Source organism: Bubalus kerabau, chromosome 1 (genome assembly GCF_029407905.1).
Source record: "Bubalus kerabau isolate K-KA32 ecotype Philippines breed swamp buffalo chromosome 1, PCC_UOA_SB_1v2, whole genome shotgun sequence".
NCBI lineage: Eukaryota > Metazoa > Chordata > Mammalia > Artiodactyla > Bovidae > Bubalus > Bubalus kerabau.
In genome coordinates, this window is record NC_073624.1 from 119,905,874 (window position 1) to 119,929,122 (window position 23,249).

At 38.7% G+C, this 23,249-nt stretch overlaps 1 protein-coding gene across 1 annotated transcript in view; it reads right to left on the reverse strand.

The window, feature by feature from the left end:
- TRHDE (thyrotropin releasing hormone degrading enzyme) overlaps positions 1 to 23,249 on the reverse strand; it is a 456,427-nt gene that overhangs the window by 23,126 nt on the left and 410,052 nt on the right. The window contains exons 14-15 of the mRNA XM_055587431.1: positions 22,680 to 22,777; positions 22,121 to 22,228 (exon numbers count right to left, since the gene is read on the reverse strand). Coding sequence (XP_055443406.1) covers positions 22,121 to 22,228; positions 22,680 to 22,777 — 206 coding nt within the window. The remainder of the gene's footprint in view (positions 1 to 22,120; positions 22,229 to 22,679; positions 22,778 to 23,249) is intronic.

Consider the following 23,249-nt stretch of genomic DNA (forward strand, 5'->3'; position numbering starts at 1 on the left):
AAGTAATGTCTCTGCTTTTGAATATGCTATCTAGGTTGGTCATAACTTTCCTTCCAAGGAGTAAGCGTCTTTTAATTTCATGGCTGCAGTCACCATCTGCAGTGATTTTGGAGCCCAGAAAAATAAAGTCTGACACTGTTTCCACTGTTTCCCCATCTATTTCCCATGAAGTGGTGGGACCGGATGCCATGGTCTTCGTTTTCTGAATGTTGAGCTTTAAGCCAACTTTTTCACTCTCCACTTTCACTTTCATCAAGAGGCTTTTGAGTTCCTCTTCACTTTCTGCCATATGGGTGGTGTCATCTGCATATCTGAGGTTATTGATATTTCTCCCAGCAATCTTGATTCCAGTTTGTGTTTCTTCCAGTCCAGCATTTCTCATGATGTACTCTGCATAGAAGTTAAACGAACAGGGTGACAATATACAGCCTTGACAAACTCCTTTTCCTATTTGGAACCAGTCTGTTGTTCCATGTCCAGTTCTAACTGTTGCTTGCTGACCTGCATACAGATTTCTCAAGAGGCAGATCAGGTGGTCTGGTATTCCCATCTCTTTCAGAATTTTCCACAGTTTCTTGTGATCCACACAGTCAAAGGCTTTGGCATAGTCAATAAAGCAGAAATAGATGTTTTTCTGGAACTCTCTTGCTTTTTCCATGATCCAGAGGATGTTGGCAATTTGATCTCTGGTTCCTCTGCCTTTTCTAAAACCAGCTTGAACATCAGGAAGTTCACGGTTCACATATTGCTGAAGCTTGGCTTGGAGAATTTTGAGCATTACTTTACTAGCATGTCACTGTTTTAATTCCACCTACTTGACTGGTATGCGTGTGGGCTAAGTCGCCTCAGCATATCCGACTCTTTGCAACCCCATGGACTGTAGCCCGCCATGCCCCTCTGTCCAAGGGATTCTCCAGGCAAGAATACTAGAGTGGGTTTCCATTTCCTCCTCCAGGACATCTTCCCAACCTAGGGATTGAAGCCCCATTTCTTATGTCTCCTGCACTGGCAGGCAGGTTCTTTACCACTAGCGCCACCTATGCTACTGAATCCATACAAAAACCCTGGCAACCCAAGGCCTACAGTTCCTTAGTATCTCTACAAGCCCCCTGGCCGAGAGAGAACAGAATCCCACGCGAAGTACACAGTTGGTGAGGCAGCAACAGTGCTCTCAGGGGTATCCTTCCTACAAGGGGTTGCTCTGTTTCTGAAGAGCCCTCTTACTGGTGCCCACAAGCCTGCCCATTCCCACTAAACACTGAGCACAGCAAAAGAAATATCCTTTTTACCTTAAAAAAAGAAAAAAAATAGAGTACGGGCAAACCTGGTGAACTATAGACCAACTGTATTTAAAACCAATACAATATTGTAAAGTAAATAAATCAATAAATAAAAATAAAATAAAATGTGTCCTGAACTGATGTTCAAAACCTCTTCACATTTTCACTTTGCATAGTGTAAAGAAGCATATGCTGATGTTCCTAGTTGAAAGAAAAAGGACTGATGGGAAGGGGTCAGTCACTTTAACTCAATATCTTGAATGTATCAAAAGTATATTTTAAGATAACTGCACTCCTTTTAAATGGCTTTTATAATTAGAATGAACTTTAAAAGGGACGTTCACTTTGCTTAGGCTGAAATAATAAATATGACATTATATTTTAAACCTTTAAGTTCCTATATATATAAAGTAGCTACTATTTCTATTGGGTGGGAAGGGAAGGGAATGGTGAGAGTCAAGTTTCTGGGCTGTAAGACCATTTTATAAAATATAATTGCAAAAGCACAAAAACAAAAGAAACCAAGTGGCCCAGACACAAGATTAAAAAGAATAGGACTAGAAAGAAGGAGACATCGAATGAAAGGTAGGAAAACACACGAGACATATACAGAGTTGCCAAAAAATTCAGAGTGATGATGACAAAGACTGGCATGACCAAAACCTGCAAAAACGTAAAGCTGAGATTTTTCAATATGTTCTACTGAAAACCCTGCCGCTGCTGCTGCTGCTAAGTCGCTTCAGTCGTGTCTGACTCTGTGCGACCCCATAGACGGCAGCCCACCAGGCTCCTCTGTCCCTGAGATTCTCCAGGCAAGAACACTGGAGTGGGTTTCCATTTCCTTCTCCCACTGAAAACCCTAGAACACAGTTATTTAACATTTCACAACTCAGAACGCTTATGACACCTAGAATCAATTATGCCTATAAGAACTTTAAAAAATCAAACTGGTTTATAACAAATGTAGAAAAATTAAGATATCTATGATGACTCACTTGAAAACTGAGACGTAGGCTGTGAGTATAAATAAGTCTAAAAGCATAACATAATTTAAAACTTGAGGTATACAGTTGTAGTACAAGTTGTGAAATGGCTGATAAATTACCCTGTTTATAGATGCCTGTGTTAAAGAGCAGATAAATTGTTTCCTAATTGTTTCCCGGTAATTGCGTGCCTATTATGCGTGGCTTTCCAATGAATCTCCAATCTGCTCTATCCCAATCCTTGAATATTTAAGCTTCTTCTTCACCTAGTTCAGGTCAGAGCACTGTAAATCGAAGTGCCCGGTATGATATGAATTTTAAATATAGGTGGTGTTTTCTGAATCACAATGATTAGCAATAAGTACTCTAGGCTAACTTTTAAGATGGAAGATAATGACAGGAATAATGCATAAGCTCCAACAGCAAAACTATAGCACTGTTCTCATTCAAATCATGATCCAGGCTTGAATGCTTATGAAAACTCCACTGGATGACATCAGCTCCACCTGGAAAACAACTCTTGTTGTTGAGGAATAGTTTATAGCAACAGTCATTGTCTGGAATTCTTCATACAAAGGTTGAAAAGTGCACCAATTTATTGTATCCATCAAAGTACTACATCTGCAAATATATGGCCATGTACAAATGAGGTCTACCTTCATTTCTAATGCGCTGTCAAGGTCACTGTGGTTAATAAGGCTGATTGTCCAGCTTGGGAAGAATCAACTACAGCCATTTAGTTAATTCTTTAAGTGTAACAAGGAAGCTGTCATGAGTAGGCAATAATTAATAAATTTTCCTCACTTGAAAGGTCCCTAACTGAAAGATTTTATTTAGCTAAAGTAAATTTTACTATTGTGTGTGTGTGTGTGTGTGTGTGTGTGTGTGTGTGTGTGTGTCTGTGCATTAACCAGAAAGTAAATCTGTACATTTTCATAATTTTAACTGTTAGATTCATTGTATAAGAAAATGTTGTAATTTTTTAAAAATACAGAAATATTCTTATGCCCATTAAATCCTGGATGTTCTATGTTTTCACCGAAATATACTTTGATCCTCCTGTGAAAAAGTAGTAAAATCTGTGATAAACTTTACCTGTCAAAGAATAAAGATTAATTAAAAAATAATTTTTGATAATTAAAATAGTTATAAAGAATCTAGTTTCATTTCTGTAAAAACATACACTTTGAAAGAGTCAACACAATTGTTATGACTTTCTGAAATAACTGAAATGTATGTGTGCACATATACATGTAACTGGCAGGTACTGGTTATAGCATTGTTATTTGTACAAAGAGAAAGAGAAAGAATGCACACTGAATGCTTGCATTATATGCTCATCTCAGATAAAATAAGCAAGATTTGTTTATATATAAAAATAAAAGTCACTTCAATTTTTTAACTTGTTTTTTTTTTATTATAGAAAGAATCTCAAATCACTAGAAAGACAAAAAAAAATGTCTTTCTAAATATTTAGATGTGAAGAGAGCCTGAAACATGAGGATGGGTTCTCTGTTGTGAATTTTAGGGCTATCTTTATTAGTTTATCTTCATGCCATAGGCCACTCTCCTCTTTTTTTTCTTACACAATTAAAAAAATGGTATTCTGAGGAATCATGATATTAATTTTCTCTGAATTTTTGAGGAACAAGAACCTGCCTTCTCAACATCTTCTTTTATTCCTCCATTTCACAATGAATATCTTAAGTAAGAATAGGATGAGGTCAAAGAAAGTTAGAAGTCTTATTTGATACCAGTAGCACTCCTTGAAATCCCATAAAACAGAGAAACACAATCCAAAAAACTGCATGTATCGAGTTTTGATTCCAAGGCAGAGGCTAAAGTTGTGTGTATTAGTTTCCTAAGGCTGCCATAACAAATTGCCTCAAACTTGGTTGCTTAAAATAACAGAAATGTATTTTCTCACAGTTCTTATGGCTAGAAGTCCCAACAAGGTGCCGGCAGGGTGCCTTCTCCTGCGGGTTCTGAGGAATATGCTCCACGCGCCTCTCCTAGCTTCTGGTGGCTCTGCCAACCCTTGTCACCCCTTGGCTTGCAAGTGAATTACTTCCATTTCTGCCTCCATCTTCACATGGATTTTCTTCTGTGTCTCTCTATTCTTTCTCTTCTGCTTCTGATGAGGACACTGAACATGGGACTTAGGGTACACCTTTAATCCATGAAATCTCAGCTCAAAATCATTAATTTAATTATATCTGCAAAAATCTTATTTCCAAATAAGATCACATTCACAGATGGGGTTTAGGATTTAGACATAGCTTTTAGAAGATATGAAGATATCTTTTCAGTCCATGCAAGTATGTGCATGTGTTTTTATTTTTCCTATTATTGCTAAGAAATTACAAGTAGTCAAAGTTCTTTCTCATTTTCAGATATTTTAAGATATGGGTTACACAAAACAATATTTGATACTTAGGAACATCTTTCATTAACATTATCACAATATTGAGTAAACATCATCACACTATGGGGATTCCCTGGTAGCTCAGCTGGTAAAGAATCTGCCTGCAATGCAGGAGACTCTGGTTAAATTCCTGGGTTGGGAAGATCTGTTGGAGAAGGGATAAACTACCCACTCCAGTATCCTTGGGCTTCCCTGGTGGCTCCGCTGGTAAAGAATCTGCCTGCAATGCAGGAGACTCTGGTTAAATTCCTGGGTTGGGAAGATCCCCTGGAGAAGGGAACATCTCCTGGAGAAGGGAACCCACTCCAGTATTCTGGCCTGGACAATTCCAAGGACTGTATACTCCATGGGGTTGCAAACAGTTGGACATGGACTGAATGACTTTCACTATCACACTATTATTAGAAAGACTAACATGAATTATTTTCATTTTGAGATAGAGTAAATTATATGTATAAAAATCAGTCCTAAGTCTTAATTACAAGGGGGAAAATAGAAATGATAATGCTAATAGCAATGCTTATATTGTTTTTGGAAAATGTGGAGGAAATTTCTTACTTACAGTGCTTCAAGTAGTTGAAATAAACCTTATAATCAATGAATCTTGAACCCATCAGTATAATCTACTCTGTGTTAGTACATAAGAATGCTTTCAAAGCTGCAAATATTTATGTTGGTGTTTCTGCTCTGGCTTAGTAAATACTGATTACTCTGGTAAGTTTAATCACCATTGCTCCCTGTGTTGCCCATGTAAATCTATATTCACTTAGTACTTATACTGTGATAAACAGTTAGGCAGTTAAAATAGAGCTATTCTACAACTAATTAATACATATCTTTTGACAGACGACACAAGAGTTCAATAGTGTTCTGCCTAAAATTGGTATAATATTAGGCAAACAATGCTAGAATGACAAGAAAATTATTTCTGGCAGAAATGGGGGAAAAGCCAAATAGACTAAAAAGAAGACAAAAAGTTAAGTTAGATGAAGCCATTTTCAAAAGCAGACTCTATAAAAATTAAAATACTTTGAAAAAACACTATTGACTATTTGCCTCTAAGCATGTCCAGTAATATAATTTTTAAAGTAAAATGTCAGGAAAAGCCAAAAGGGTTGGGAAATGGAAAATAAGTGTATGATTATTTCTGCATTTTAAATTAGAATATACAATCATAATGCATTTATATTACAAACTAAATGTGACTATAAGAAAATTAATAGAATCATGCACTTACCAGAGTTATATTAGCTCTCAATGCAATTAAAATCACTGCTACACCAAAAAGTAAATTAAAAGTACATTCTGCAAGGAGGTCATTCAGTCAAATATTCATCTGATGATGAACTGAACTGAGATAACATATATTGAATTCTCCAAATGGTGAGAAAAAGAGTTACTTTCAGTGTGATTCTAGAGAAGCATAAGGAGAAGACAGACTATAAAGTCTTCTACATTTAGTTATTGCCACTCCTTGAGTATACTGTCACCCTGCTTATTTAACTTATACGCAAAGTACATCATGAGAAATGCCAGGCTGGATGAAGCACAAGTTGGAATCAAGACTGCTGGGGGAAATATCAGTAACCTCAGACACATAGATGATACCACCCTTACATTAGAAAGTGAAGATGAACTAAAGAGCCTCTTGATGAAGGTGAAAGAGGAGAGTGAAAAAGCTGACTTAAAACTCAACATTCAAAAAACTAAGATCATGGCATCCAGTCCCATCAGTTCAGTTCAGTTCAGTTCAGTCGCTCAGTCGTGTCCAACTCTTTGCGACTCCATGAATCGCAGCATGCCAGCCTCCCTGTCCATCACCAACTCCTGGAGTTCACTCAGACTCACATCCATCGAGTCGGTGATGCCATCCAGCCATCTCATCCTTTGTCATCCCCTTCTCCTCCTGCCCCCAATTCCTCCCAGCATCAGAGTCTTTTCCAATGAGTCAACTCTTCGCATGAGGTGGCCAAAGTACTGGTGTTTCAGCTTTAGCATCATTCCTTCCAAAGAACACCCAGGGCTGATCTCCTTTAGAATGGACTGGTTGGACCTCCTTGCAATCCAAGGGACTCTCAAGAGTCTTCTCCAACACCACGGTTCAAAAGCATCAATTCTTTGGTGCTCAGCTTTCTTCACAGTCCAACTCTCACATCCATACATGACCACAGGAAAAACCATAGCCTTGACGAGACGGACCTTCAGTTCATGGCAAATAGATGGGGAAACAATGGAAACAGTGAGAGACTTTATTTTCTTGGGCTCCAAAATCACTGCAGATGGTGACTGCGGCCATGAATTTAAAAGACAATTGTTCCTTGGAAGAAAAGTCATGACCAACCTAGACAGCATATTAAAAAGCAGAGACATTACTTTGCCAACAAAGGTCCATGTAGTCAAAGCTACAGTTTTTCCAGTGGTCATGTATGGATGTAAGACATGGACCAGAAAGATGGCTGAGCATCGAAGAACTGATGCTTTTGAACTGTGGTGTTGAAGAAGACTCTTGAGAGTCTCCTGGACTGCAAAGAGATCAAACCAGTCAATTCTAAAGGAAATCAACCCTGAATATTCACTGGAAGGACTGATGCTCAAGCTGAAGCTCCAATACTTTGGTCACCTGGTGCAAAGAGCTGACTCATTGGAAAAGACCCTGATGCTGGGAAAGACTGAAGGCAAGAGGAGAAGGGGACAAAAGAGGATGAGATGGTTGGATGGAATCACTGCCTCAATGGACATGAGTTTGAGCAAGTTCTGGGAGATGGTGAAGGACAGGGAAGCCTAGCATGTTCATGGGGTCGCAGAGTCAGACATGACTGAGTGACAGAACAACAAATTAATTTTAATGCATGATTTCTCCTTATACAGAAAGTCAGGCGGTCATGATTGATTACTAGTTATGTAAAAGATTTCCAGTTTGACAAAGGAATTCACAATTGGATCAATTCAGATAGCAAGTCTACTTGCTACATTTCATATATTGCTTCTCTTCTCCATAGTTTATCAGTACATTTCTATTTGTTAATATATTTTTATCTTAGCAGAAAAATCTCCTTCTTAAGTTTTGATGATGGAGCTTAATCAATTAACTGGAATTTTTGCTTTTTTCAGGAAATAGAAACAAAACTAACTGATTAACTAAAAATGAAATTATAACGCTACCAGAGGATGTTCTTGGGTCAGTATAGATTCTGCACAATCAGCTAAATTTTTCACAGTACCAAGACTTCAATCTTGATAAATTACTTTGAGGAAGAAGGCTATATTTTAAGATGACTTAAAAAAATGATTGGACTATAGTTGATTTACAATTTTGTATTCGTTTCTGTACAGCAAAGTTGATCAGCTGTACATATACATATATCCAGTCATTTTAGATTCTTTTCCCATATAGGTCATTAACACGTATTGAGAAGAGTTCCTGGATAAAGTCACAGATACAGAAAACAAACTTACAGTTACCAGGGGCGAAAGGGTGGAGAGAGGGATAAATTTGGAGACTGGGGTTGACATATACACACTACTATCTATAAAATAGATAATAAGGAAGGCCATTTTTATACACGGTTCCTTCCTCTTAACATCTTTCCCTCTTTGCCTACTGAGTGTGTATCTTTCCTGCAGGCCTCAGGTCAATTGTCACTCTGCAGGAATGTCAGCCTTACTGATGGGTCATATTGTTCCTGTCTTATAAATCTCCCTCTGGTTCTCAATACACTAAAATTATACAGTATTTGTATGACATCTGATTAGTCTCAGTCTATCCCACTGGACTGTCAACTTCAGGAAAGAAGAAACTGTCCTTTAGCTCATCACTGAATACCAGTGCCTTTTAGCCCAATGCCTGGGATATGGTAGAGACTCAGGGTATGTTTGGTACATGAATAAAATGCTGCTACTGCTGCTAAGTCTCTTCAGTTGTGTCCAACTCTGTGTGACCCCATGGACGGCAGCCCACCAGGCTCCCCCATCCCTGGGATTCTCCAGGCAAGAACACTGGAGTGGGTTGCCATTTCCTTCTCCAATGCATGAAAGTGAAAGGTGAAAGTGAAGTCGCTCGGTCGTGTCCGACTCTTAGCGACCCCATGGACTGCAACCTACCAGGCTCCTCCACCCATGGGATTTTCCAGGCAAGAGTATTGGAGTGGGGTGCCATTGCCTTCTCCGATAAAATGCTGACAGTCTGAATTAATATTGATTAAACACATTAAGTAGATATTACTGTGGAAGACATACTACTTTATTTTAGAAATCAAGATGAAAGTTAAAAACTTTCAAACTTTCAAGTTATGATCCAGGTATTCCATTATTCAAATGTGACTTGTGAACTTGACTTTGTAATTTTGCATTGATCACAGTGACGGATGCAGCATATTTAAGATTTTATGTTTTAACTTTGAAAAACTACTGAGGAATAAATTAATAAAAAGACATCAATGATGGCAATAATTTTGATGATAATTGTGAATTATTCCAGAGGTTCCCACAACACTTTTTGCTTTAAAGATTATCTTTGTTGGATTTATGCAAAAACAATTAATAAAGTAACCGGCCACAACTACTAAAATATAAAATTCCTAGAACATAAAGGTAATAGAAGGAAAGTATTTATCCTTTAAAGGATCACAGCAAACTATGAAGAAGGCAATGGCAACCCACTCCACGAAAATCCCATGGACGGAGGAGCCTGGTAGGCTGCAGTCCATGGGGTCGCTAAGAGTCGGACACGACTGAGCGACTTCACTTTCACTTTTCACTTTCATGCATTGGAGGAGGAAATGGCAACCCACTGCAGTGTTCTTGCCTGGAGAATCCCAGGGACGGGGGAGCCTGGTGGGCTGCTGTCTATGGGGTCTCACAGAGTCGGACACGACTGAAGCGACTTAGCAGCAGCAGCAGCATGGAAAATTCTTAAAAGAGATAGGAATACCAGAGCACCTTATGTGTCTCCTTAGATATCTGGATGCAAGTCAAGAAGCAACAGTTAGAACCGGACATGGAACAACAGATTGGCTCAAAACTGGGAAAGGAGGATGTCAAGGTTGTATATTGTGACCTTGCTTATTTAACTTATATGCAGAGTACGAAATACTCTGCATATAAGTTACATCATGCAAAATGCTGGGCCAGATGACTCATAAACTGGAATCAAGACTGCCAGGGAGAAATATCAACAACCTCAGATATGAAGATGGCACCACCCTTATGGAAGAAATCGAAGAGGAACTAAAGAGCCTCTTGATGAAAGAGGAGAGTGAAAAAGCTGGCTTAAAACTGAACATTCAAAAGACTAAGATCATGGTATCCAGTCCCATCTCTTCATGGCAAATAGATGTGGAAAAAGTGGAAACAGTGATAAATTTTTTTTTCTTGGGCTCCTAAATCACTGTGGAGGGTGACAGCAGCCATGAAATTAAAAGATGCTTGCTCCTTGAAATGAAAGCAATGACAAATATAGACAGTATGTTAAAAAATAGAGACATCACTTTGCCAACAAAGGTCCATATAGTCAAAGCTATGGCTTTTCCAGTAATTCATGTACTGATGTGAGGGCTGGACCAGAAAGAAGACTGAGCACCTAAGAATTGCTGTTTTCAAATTGTGGTGCTGCATATGTTGAATCTAGAAAAATGGTTCTGAAGAATTTATTTACAGGGTAGCACTGGAGAAATGGACATAGAAAATAGACTTATGGACATGGGGAGAGAGGAGCAGAGGGTGAGATGTATGGAACAAATAACATGGAAACTTACATCACCATATGTAAAATAGATAGCCAACAAGAATTTTCTGTATGGCTCAGGAAACTCAAACAGGGGCTCTGTATCAACCTAGAGGGGTGGGATGGGGAGGGAGAGCAGAGGGAGGTTCAAAAGGGAGGGGATATATGTATACCTATATACATATATATGACAGTGTCAGACTTTATTTTTGGGGGCTCCAAAATCACTGCAGATGGTGACTGCAGCCATGAAATTAAAAGACACTTACTCCTTGGAAGGAAAGTTATAACCAACCTAGATAGCATATTAAAAAGCAGAGACATTATTTTGCCAACAAAGGTCTGTCTAGTCAAGGCTATGGTTTTTCCATTGGTCATGTATGGATGTGAGAGTTGGACTGTGAAAAAAGCTGAGCACCGAAGAATTGATGCTTTTGAACTGTGGTGTTGGAGAAGACTCTTGAGAGTGCCTTGGACTGCAAGGAGATCCAACCAGTCCATTCTAAAGGAGATCAGTCCTGGGTGTTCATTGGAAGGACTGATGCTGAAGCTGAAACTCCAGTACTTTGGCCACCTCATGCGAAGAGCTGACTCACTGAAAAAGACCCTGATGCTGGGAGGGATTGGGGGCAGGAGGAGAAGGGGACGACAGAGGATGAGATGGCTGGATGGCATCACTGACTCGATGGACGTGAGTTTGAGTGAACTCACCAGGAGTTGGTGATGGACAGGGAGGCCTGGCGTGCTGTGATTCATGGAGTCACAAAGAGTCAGACACGACTGAGTGACTGAACCGAACTGAACTGATGGCTGATTCATGTTGAGGTTTGACAGAAAACAAAATTCTGTAAAGCAATTGTCCTTCAATAAAAAAATAAATTAAAAAAAATTGTGGTGCTGGAGAAGACTCTTGAGAGTGCCTTGGACAGCAAGGAGATCAAACCACTCAGTCCTGAAGGAAATCAATCTTGAATACTCTTTAGAAGGATTGATGCTGAAGCTCCAATACTTTGGCCACCTGATACAAAGAGCCGACTTGTTGGAAAAGTCCCTGATGCTGGAAAAGATTGAGGGCAAGTGGAGAAGGATGTGACAGAGGATGAGATGGTTGGAAGGTTCATGGACTTATTTGGACACGAGTTTGAGCAAAACTCCACGAGATAGTGAAAGACAAGGAAGCCTGGTGTGCTGCAATCCATAGGGTCACAAAGAGTCAAACAGGATATAACAAGTGAACAGCAAAGATAAAAGTAAACAAAAGTACATGCTCTCAAGTTTTGGATTAAGCAAAGGGAAAACTAACTGAAAGTACTTTTTAAATCTACACTACAAACATTCTAGTAGCTAATTCATTATATTATATATATATATAATATATATATATATAATTCATTATATTCTTCTTCTCACCTCAAAGGACTAGTCTGTTATAAAAAAAAAAAAAAAAAAGATTAAGGAAGGAAATCACACCCATAGTGCATGAAGTCCTCTATTAACAGTATCTCAACTCTGCACAGTGTGAAATAAATAACTAGCCAAATAAATTACACATAGGATGCTCATGTACAAGTAAAAATGCGAATGACTGAAAACACAGGTCAATCAGTTTGAAGTTTCTTAATATAATACACTGGGACTATAACTGCCTTTTGTAGCATACTTCCTAAATTCTTAGAAATTAAAAATGAAATAATTTCTGATATTTTAACCCCCAAAAAAAACAGATATTATGCCAGATATTGGTTAGGAGGTAAAGAAATACACTACTTGTAAAAGCAGTATTGGCTAACACTGAAAGAGGATGTTGTGAGTCAAATATTTGAAACATGAGACAATCATAAAAGTATTTTAAAAATTATTTTAGATATAAAATACCTATTTTATAATGCAAGGTAGAGGCAATTAGTTGCATTTTTGATGGAGATGAGTTAAAGTAAAACTAAAAATTATATAAGGTCCCTTGGGGACATCTACAAGAAAAAGTATATAGTTCTTAGATTATATACCATTTTTACATATCTATATTTACAGATATATATGCATGTTTGTACAGCCAGTCATGTCCGACTCTTTGCAGCCCCATGGACTTTAACCTGCCAGGCTCCTCTGTCTGTGGAATTTTACAGCAAGAATACTGGAGTAGGTTGCCATTTCCTACCTCGGAGGATCTTCCTGACACTGGGATCAAATCTGAGTCTTTCGTGTCTCCTGCATTAGCAGGAGGATTCTTTACCACTGTTTAAATAGATGCAACTTTAAAAATTTATAGTGGAAAGGATTAATAGTAAGTGAAAAATACACGAAAATTGGCAGAGGAAATAAAACAACTTTTAGAATACACCGTAAATATTCATCCTCAGGGGCCTCAACACATGTGTGAATTACACCCAGCTACTCCATGCTGTGATTTCCTAAGTCTTGGCCTTGAACGCCCTTCTCATGTTCTCTCCCTAGACAACTTCATCTACTTCTCGTCCATTCCATTCCTTCCTACATCCTAGTGCAGGTGTCCTCAGAATGACGTGTTCATAACTCTAGGCATAAAGGGAGACTTTTCAAGGAGTACCTAAGAATAATTCCCTGGGCTTCCCTGGTGGCTCAGATGGTAAAGAACCTGCCTGCCATGCAGGACACCCAGGTTCGATCCCTGGGTTGCTAAGATCTCCTGGAGAAGAGAATGGCAACCACTCCAGTGCTCTTGCCTGGAGAATCCCATGGACAGAGGAGCCTGGTGGGCTACAGTCCGTGGAACTGCAAAGAGTTGGACATGACTGAGTGACTAACACACACGTGGCGATCCATTTCTGCACTCTAAACTCTTAAATGGATATTTCTCTTCTCATAAAAAGCCTTCTCCCACTTTCTCTCACTTTCCAGAAGAGAGGCATATTTCTCATTCACTCATCTTGTGTCTTCTGAGGGTACATTTTATTACAGTACCAAATAAAGAGAAAATTTTACATATTGTAATGATTCTGTGAAGTATTTAATTTGTGACATTTGTTAGCACAGTATTACGAAGAAGGCAATGGTACCCCACTCCAGTACTCTTGCCTGGAAAATCCCATGGACAGAGGAGCCTGGTAGGCTGCAGTCCATGGGGTCGCTAAGAGCCAGACACGTCTGAGCGACTTCACTTTCACTTTTCACTTTCATGCATTGGAGAAGGAAATGGCAACCCACTCCAGTGTTCTTGCCTGGAGAATCCCAGGGACGGGGGAGCCTGGTGGGCTGCCGTCTATGGGGTCGCACAGAGTCAGACACGACTGAAGCGAGCTAACAGCAACAGTGTTTAGTAAATAAGTAATCATATTTTTAAATGGCTAATGATGAGTATAAAATAGCTATGGTATCTCAGATCCACTGGAGACATTTAAAAGCCTGAAAAGAATTTTACTGAAAAAAAATGTCTATTTTTACAATATGCTGGAATTTATAATCATTTAAATGTATGATGGAGAGTTTTGGATATAGACTTAAAATGCCATTTTAGGCAGTTCATATGCATAAAAGTTTGAGCCCAAGGGATTATTTTCATCAGTTGTCATCATCGCCTTCCTTTCTCTTATTTTTTCTATCCAAACATTCATTAACACCTGTCACTTTCCTTCCTCAGTCATGTTCAAATATGCCCTGTCTCTTCATCTCCAGCCCCAGTGATCATCAGGGTTGGAAGTTCTCCCTGCTCTCCCTGCTCTGGTCACATTTCCACAGGACTGGTCAAATTTTCTCAGGGCATCACACACCTAAGTTTCATCTTTAGCTTTGTGTGATTATTTTGAACAATGTCTGCCTCCTTCCTACACTCCCCTCCTTGCCCCTGCATTCATCTTTAGTGCAGATAAGGGTGCAGATCACGTATTCTCAATGCCAGTCAGGTAATAGGGGCTGGCACTTCTTGAATGAAGGGATGCTTCCTTCAAAGTGTCTAGCACAGTGCCTGATACATGCTTGTTAAGTACATCAATAAATGAACATATGCTCCCTTTAACTATGCAATCAAAAGAGAACCCAAACTGGACATGTTGTGAGGAAACTATGATTTATGTTCAAGCACAGTGAGTGTGAAATTTTGGACTGTTGGACTTGAAGGAAGCACTAGAGATTTAGATACAATGCCCTCCCTGGGTTGAAAATTTGGAGACATTGACAGACTTGTCTGAACCCACAGCTGCCTACTGACAAATTAGGAGCAAACCTGATTCCTCACCCCCACTCACTGGAGGTTTGGGGAACCCTGCCTCTCCCACTACTCCTTACAGACTCTGAGCTGTGTTCCTAGTTTGCAACAGGACTACGCTGGTAACCGACCACTAGAATGGCAGGACTGGCTGGCAGGAAAACGTACAGCAGGCCAATGAGTAGTGGAAAGAATACAAAAAAGAGTGTAAAGAGCAGAGGGAATAGGACCATAATAACGTGAAAACATGGCCAATAACTTAGGATCTATGTTTTCAGGGAAGAAAACATGAGGTTTCTGAACCAAATACCTAAAAACTATAATGGAAAGAGCCCTTTGTCCTGCCACTTTTATGCTCTCACAAGTTCAACAATTATTGATGGGCTAAGAGCAGACAAAAGGAAAGGAGCTTAACTGGAGCTCTTTACACTATGAGATTAAACAACAGCTATGACTGAGGGAGGGGCATGTACCAAAACAGCACCTGATTAAGGGGAGGAAGGAAACAGAGGCCAAGACAGGCAGTGGGGAGAGGGGCAAATGTCCCCCTGCTCTTGATTTAGAACCTCTATGGTAATGTTTTATTTTTTATGTTACAAGTCACATCCTTACATCCTCAAAATTTATAGAAAGTTAAGTCTAATATTGAAGGCATTCTATAAATGTCTTATCCTGTTCTGTTCCACACTGTTCCTATTTTCTCCATCTCAAATTCACACCACCCATTACACTGCTGCTGCGTGTCCGACTCTGTGCGACCCCGTAGACGGCAGCCCACCAGGCTCCCCCGTCCCTGGGATTCTCCAGGCAAGAACACTGGAGTGGGTTGCCATTTCCTTCTCCAATTTAGGAAAGTGAAAAGTGAAAGCGAAGTCACTCAGTCGTGTCCGACTCTTCGCTACCCCATGGGCTGCAGCCTACCAGGCTCCTCTGTCCATGGGGTTTTCCAGGCAAGAGCACTGGAGTGGGGTGCCATTGCCTTCTCCAACCCATTACACAGGGGTGGTCAAAATAAAATAAATAAATTTAAATTAAAAAAAAATTTTTTTTAAAGCTAAAAAAAAAATAAGTAGAAGCCAACTTCAGAGATGCTGAATGTTGTATAATTTCTTACAAGGGTCAGGTCCTATATAGGCATTCTTTTATATAATCCTCACTACCTGTTTGGTTGTTAGTAGTCTTGCCACTTTTCAGATGATGTACCAAGTGATTTTCCTAAGTTTACTTAGTCAAATGGCTGCAATTTGATCACAGTGTCTTTGACTCTGAAGACCATAACCAATCCTAATACCAGTGGTTCCCAAAGTGTGTGCCACAGATAAGCAGCCTCAGCATCTTTAATAATACAGAAAATTATTAAATTATTAGCAAGTCACATTCTTGGGCCCCATCTCACCCAAGAATCAGAGCTCTGAGGGGGCTTTTTAACTAGTCTAGTTAACTAGACTAGTTTAACTAGTCTCCCCAGTGACTCTTGTGCACAGAAAAAACTGGCTTTCTTGGGTATCCTTTTTTGTTTTTCTTTGTTTTTTTTGTTTTTTTTTTTTTTTATCGTTTTTGAACAAACATCTGTTACTGATATATGGAAATTCGATATACCACCACAGAATTCTAGGCTGTAGGGTAGAAGATAGGCTTTGGATGGAAGCCCAGATCTCTCCCCCAACCCCATCTATTGCTGTATAATCTTGGCAAGTTACATTTAACCTTTGTAAGTTTTGGATTTCTCTTTGTAAAAGGAAAATAAAAAATAAAAAATCATATACCAAAAACACTTAGACCAATGCCTGGAATGTAATAAATACTCAATAAAGTAGATATAATTTTCATTATTATTATCATCAGTAAGGGCAACAATATTAAGCTTATGTATTATGTATGCTGCAAAGCTCCACAGAGGCTCCCCTACTTACAATTTTTGTTATAAAATGACCTTATTTTTTTCAATTTCAAATGAATTCACGGTAAATTTTAATTCAGTAAGCAGTTTTACTTTCCCACAATGTACAAGGTCTTCTGCTGTTTTAGGGTATTTTTTAAGTAGATTATTGATTTGTTGTTGTCGTTTAGTCTCTAAGTCATGTCTGACACTTTGCAACCCCAAGAACCCACCAGGCTCCTCTGTCCATAGGATTTCCCAAGCAAAAGTACTGGAGTGGGTTGCCATTTCCTTTTTCAGGGGACCTCCCCAACCCAGGGATTGAACCTGCATCTCCTTCATTGCAGGTGAATTCTTTACTACTGAGCCACCAGGGAAGCCCAGAGTATTGATACCAGTTATCAATTTATGTTAGGGAATGGATATCACTTCTGATTACTTTTTAAAAATTAACCATTTAAAATCTTTACCCTGTCTTGGCTTAAAGCTTTATTGGAATATATATATATATATATATATATATATATACACACACACACACACACACACACACACTGGTATACATAAAATGGATAACTAATAAGGACCTACCAAATAGCACATGGAATTCTACTCAGTACTCTATAGACCTATATGGGAATAGAATCTAAAAGAGTGGATATATGCAGATGTATGTGGTGTTGGAGAAGACTCTTGAGAGTCCCTTGGACTGCAAGGAGATCCAACCAGTCCATCCTAAAGGAGATCAGTCCTGGGTGTTCATTGGAAGGACTGATGCTGCAGCTGAAACTCCAATACTTTGGCCACCTGATGGGAAGAACTGACTCATTGGAAAAGACCCTGATGCTGGGAAAGATTGAAGGCAGGAGGAGAAGGGGATGACAGAGGATGAGATGGTTGCATGGCATCACCGACTCCGGGAGTTGGTGATGGACAGGGAAGCCTGGTGTACTGCAGTCCATGGGGTCGCAAAGAGTCAGACACAACTGAGCCGACTGAACAGAACTCAACTGATTCACTTTGCTGTACACCTGAAACTAATATAACATTGTAAATCAATTCCAAAAATTTTTTTAAAAAAGAAAAAAATGTATCTTTTAATATTATTTGAGAAAGACATTAACACAAAATTAAGAGGCTGTGTTATCATGGACACATTTAATTTCAGGTTACATGTTTATTCAAAGAAAATCCCACACTGATATGTTGAGATCCCTATGTAGTTAACTGTATAATCTCAAAAGTGTTTCAATACAGAGGTTTTCAGATAATAATTCATTTAGAGTAAAAAATATATCTCTTCTATTTTACTCAGTGAAGTTCATGCCAATCATTTCTTATTTATTTCCACCCAGCAGTGAAAGAAACCAATTTCTGTCCTTTTTATTATGCTTTTTATTCATACAAAAAAGCTATCATCTTTTGTGAGTCTTTTTTTTAGAGTGAAATTCTCAGTTCTCGTGACCTCCTCTCATAGCTGGTGTTTCCTCAATCTTTTTTATCATTTGTATTGTTCTCTCCCGAATGCTTGGTGATTTGTCCCTTTTCTGAAATGTGGCATTCTGCTGAACTTAGTCCCCAAACCACAGCCTAACAAGACCTGAACACAGCTCAGTCTGTCTATATGCATGACATCACCATTACAATTCAGCACACTGTAGCATTTGAATATTTTAAGAGATCAGAATGTTGACTCATTCAACGTATCATCCACTGTAATTCTTGAATTTTTCTAACTTCTGCTACCACCTCTAGCTTTTCATTGCACTTTTTGGATCCATTAGCCAGCCTTGCACCAACTTTCCATTCTGTTTTCCAGTGCCACTAATTTGACCTATCTCCCCAGTGTATCAGGACCAGGCTGTATAGTAACAAGCAGCCCAGATCTTTGCAACTGCTGCTTCTTCCAGGACTCCTTGTCCTTTAGATTTATTAGCACAAATATATAGCATCTCGCTGATCAAAATTTTTTAGTATGTTATGATGTTACCTTGTGGATCAGACAGTAAATAATCTGCCTGCAATGCAGGAGACCCGTGTTCAATCCCTGGGTTGGAAAGATCCCCTAGAGAGGGAGTGACAACCCACTCCAGTATTCTTGCCAGGGAAATCCCATGGACAGAGGAGCCTGGCGGGCTATAGTCCATGGGGTTGCAAAGAGTCAGACATGATGGAGCGACTAACACTTTCACTTTAACATTACCTTTGGAGAGTCTTTTAAGATGATTTTTAAGGTTCCAATTAAACAAAAACAAGCAAACAAAACTGGTCTGTTACTTCAGGCACATTTAAAAAGAAACCTAACCCTCCCCTTAACTGACTCAATTTAAGAAAGTTAAACTCAGCACCAATTACAGGGTGCATTATTGTTTTATTAAGTACAGATGAAACCTCTGATGTCACACACAGCCAGCCCCGTGAGCATCATGTGCACTTCCCGCAGGAGGTCACTTGTGTACGCTGGGGCATGTCATTTGGCTGGCTGGTTGAGTATTTCTTAGTAAACACAGAGTTAGTTTCACTTAGCAGGTTTACTTGCCCAGTCACAAAAAGAAGCAAAACAGGACCATGTAAAAACGATGAAGGAAATAACAAAAGAAACTTAAAAGAATTAGGCCCCAATTTAACTACTGTACCACAAATAAGCAGAATAGTTATAAGAACTGAAATGAGCTGACACTTTCATTTATAAGGAGTTTATGGAAGTAACAGAGGGTTCAAACTCACAAGTGAAAAACTGTTGTACTCTTTTAAAATTAAACATCAACCCATGCACCTCCCTTCTGTTTGGGACCCCTACCCTCCCCTTCACATTCTCACACACACCCAGCCCTGCCTCACGCAGCCCGGTCGTCTAGGTCCCACTCACTCTTCATAAGGCAGAACACAGGGTCTCCCAGGCAGCAACCTCCCCCTTCTGCGGGTTCACACACTGTCTTATGCTTGGTTCTTGCTTCAAAGTACTACTATTTGTTTACAGAGCTGTATCTCCTATGAATTTTGAGCTTTACCTCTTCTCTTTGTTTTTTGGTTACCAGCTGCTACTGCTGCTGCTGCTGCTGCTAAGTCACTTCAGTCGTGTCCAACTCTGTGTGACACCATAGACGGCAGCCCACCAGGCTCCCGCGTTCCTGGGATTCTCCAGGCAAGAACACTGGAGTGGGTTGCCATTGCCTTCTCCAATGCATGAAAGTGAAAACTAAAAGTGAAGTTGCTCAGTCATGTCCGACTCTTTGCAACCCCATGGACTGCAGCCTACCAGGCTCCCCCGTCCCTGGGATTTTCCAGGCAAGAACACTGGAGTGGGTTGCCATTTCCTTCTCCAACACATGAAAGTGAAAGCTGCTACTGAGAATTGCTCAATAAAATTTCATTAAATAAATGAATTATTTTAAAGATACAATTTTCCCGATAGTTATATTTTTAAAGGTAGAAAACGATATCATGTTTGAATACTCCTTAGAGAAATTATGGTAATACAAAGGTATAAGTTCAGTTCTAATAAAATAGTAAGAATGTAGGTAAGTATGAGTAAATTCATGAAAGGGTTCAAAAACAGCTATCAGTTCTGAGAAAAAGCACATGTCTATAGCCAAAGAAGGGGCTTTCCAGGTGGAGCTAGTGGTAAAGAACATGCCTTGCAATGCAGGAGAAGGGACAGACATGCCTTTGATTCCTTAGTCTGGAAAATCCTCTGGAGGAGGAAATGGCAACTTATTCCATTATTCTTGCCTGGGAAGACTTGGACAGAGGAGCCTGGTACGACTGAAGCAATTTAGCACATTTAAGTCAAATTGCCAAATAAAACAATCAAAGAATCAAAACAAAAAAACAAGGGGGCGGAAAGTTGAGACCACAATTGTCGAAGAGTATATTTCACTTTTTTTCCTTGAATGTATATATGATTAAATATCTTGATCACATTTTGGATGTATTGATTTTGGATAAATGTTTAAAGTTTTCATAGCCCAATTACATGTGATAGAATTGAAGGGGGTGGTAAAAAAACAGGAAAAGTTTTTTAAATAACATTTTAAGACTAATATAAAAGGTTTTAGAGGACTTAGCAAAAAGGATAAGTTTTAAAAAATGAAGATGTTTTAGTTCTAGAGAAGAGTGATAAGGAATTTAATCACTATCTTCTAGTATATGATGGTTCCATTGAGAGATGATAGTAATAAAATATTTTCCTTCTTAGCTCAGTGTACGGTCAAAAAGGATTAACTTAAAAAGAAAAGAGGAAAACTCTAGAGAAGGTGAGAGATTATGACTAATTACTAAGAAATGCAGTGAAAGATTTCCCTCACAAACTTTTAAAGCAGGAGAGCTACATTTTGATCTGGAGTCAGACATAAGTTTAAACCTAAACAACTCTCAGCAAGACAAATACCATTTTGTTCCGTAAACAAATTATACTCTCTGTGGTTCTCAATGTTCTTCTACAACAAGTCTCCTTCTGTTGCCCACGGGGCTGTCTCAGCCACTGACACCAGGAACAAGCCCCCTGAAGCATGTAAAATAGAATCTTCTGAACTAATTACTCCTTAAATCCTCACCCTTCTGATCAGACTCTCCTTAACAAGGTGACCAAAGACTGGAGAAGTGTGATTGAAAATTTCCCAGAATATAAAAAGAAATGGAACATAATGATCTTTGGAAATTCAAATACACCTAAAATATTTTTAAAAACTATAGTATGAAAATCACTGATCTTTGATTTTGCTTATGCTTCATATTTTTTCATTAACATTAAGTGACATTTAGTATAATATTTAAGTCGAAAATAATTCTATCAAATATTTTTAACCTCATATAATATATGAAAATACAGTACTGTGAAATTCCAAGATAAGACACAAGTTTAAGGTTTCTATCAAAGGTCGCTGAAAGACTAAAGGTTTTTCATAACATTTTTGTCTTTAGGTTTTACAATTAACATTTGCTATGCTGCTTCATTTATATCAAATGCTCACAGTTGTTTTATAAATAAATACCACAACCTTTCTAAGGAACTTCAGAGTTTGACCTAAATTCAATTATTTTTTTTTCATGGGACAGCAAAGCTATCAAGATTCGAAATAAGGTGACACCGTATATATGAAGAATAAGGGCCTGGCTTAAGAAAGGTAGAACAGTCTTATGGACTCTGTGGGAGAGGGAGAGGGTGGGAAGATTTGGGAGAATGGCATTGAAACATGTAAAATATCATGTATGAAATGAATTGCCAGTCCAGGTTCGATGCATGATACTGGATGCTTGGGGCTGGTGCACTGGGACGACCCAGAGGGATGGAATGGGGAGGGAGGAGGGAGGAGGGTTCAGGATGGGGAACACATGTATACCTGTGGCGGATTCATTTTGATATTTGGCAAAACTAATACAGTTATGTAAAGTTTAAAAATAAAATAAAATTTAAAAAATAAAAACAAAAAAAAAAAAAAAGAAAGGTAGTTTAAAACTAGATAAAATATTCCAAAGAGATGTACACTGTGGCTTCTGTGTGGCTGCTTGGTAATCTGTGAACCTGAAACAAAGTTCTGCAGTGTTTTTAACTTGTCTTGTTTTTCTCCAGTTAATGAATGCAAAGCATCCACTCAGAATCTGAAAGTAGTACATACCACATCAGAAAAATAGGACTGGGTTCAGCTTACCTGTTCCTGTTGCTGGAAATCCAGTCTGAAATAAGTGTTGATGCTTGTTGGTGGCAGTGTTTGTTGCCAAAGCTACATGCCAGCATTATAACTTCTCTACGCAGTTCTCTAGGTATCATCAAAAGGAGAAGAAAAACCAACAGTGTTAATATCTGGAGAGAACGGGTACCTCAGTACACTACATTAGAGTACATGTGTAAATAATTAGCACAAAATAATTTTCAGACACGGGGATTCCATTTTGCTGAGTAAGAAATAATTAAGCAGGGTGGGAGCTGTGCATAAAAACGTCTTCTCTGGAAACAGTTCTCTAGTGAGGGGTCTAGGTTCAGATCTCAACTACCCGGAGAGGCAGATTTTAAATTAAAACATGGCCAAGAAAAGCCTTTGTTCTCAGTACCAGGTGGTGGAAACCGTGCTGTCCACCAGCAGTCCTTCCGGGAAAGGGAAATGAAAGATGCAGAATGAAAGGCCGTCTCACGCTGCGACGGTCACAGTGGTTCTAGTGGCGTGTCATTGTACGGTTCTGGGGGGAGCAAATAAGAAAATAAAACCGTACTCGTGTTGGTAGGACGCTTGGACAAGAGATCCATTAAAATTGTTTTTTGGCCAACCAAGCTTGATGTACGTCGTTGCAACTTGCTTTAAAATATATTCCTAAATGAAGAGTCGGAGAAATAAAGATAATGTTACTTTCAAATCACTTCACTCTGACAACTGAAATTATATGTAACTTAAAATATTTTCCAAATGAACCTACTTTGAATATCTGTAAAATTATGGATATGGTAAAGCTTTATTACAATTTCATTTGATTTATTATTTCAAACATAGAAAATAAATATAAAATACAGTTGCAATGGTGGAAGTCTACTCTTTACTGCCTACTGAAAAATTAAGCAATTTTCACTATTAAATATTTGAGATGACAATTTTTGTAGCGAAAAGGAAAGTAAGATATTGATAATGAATCCATGTATACATAGTTACATATGTATATAGATATAGTTTATGAAAATGAGTACCTAATCTTTATCATTTTATGTAAATAGACCATATTTAATGCAAAACTATTAGATAAGCCCAGCCTTGTTGAACCTGACACACACACAAGAGATTTACTCTTTAG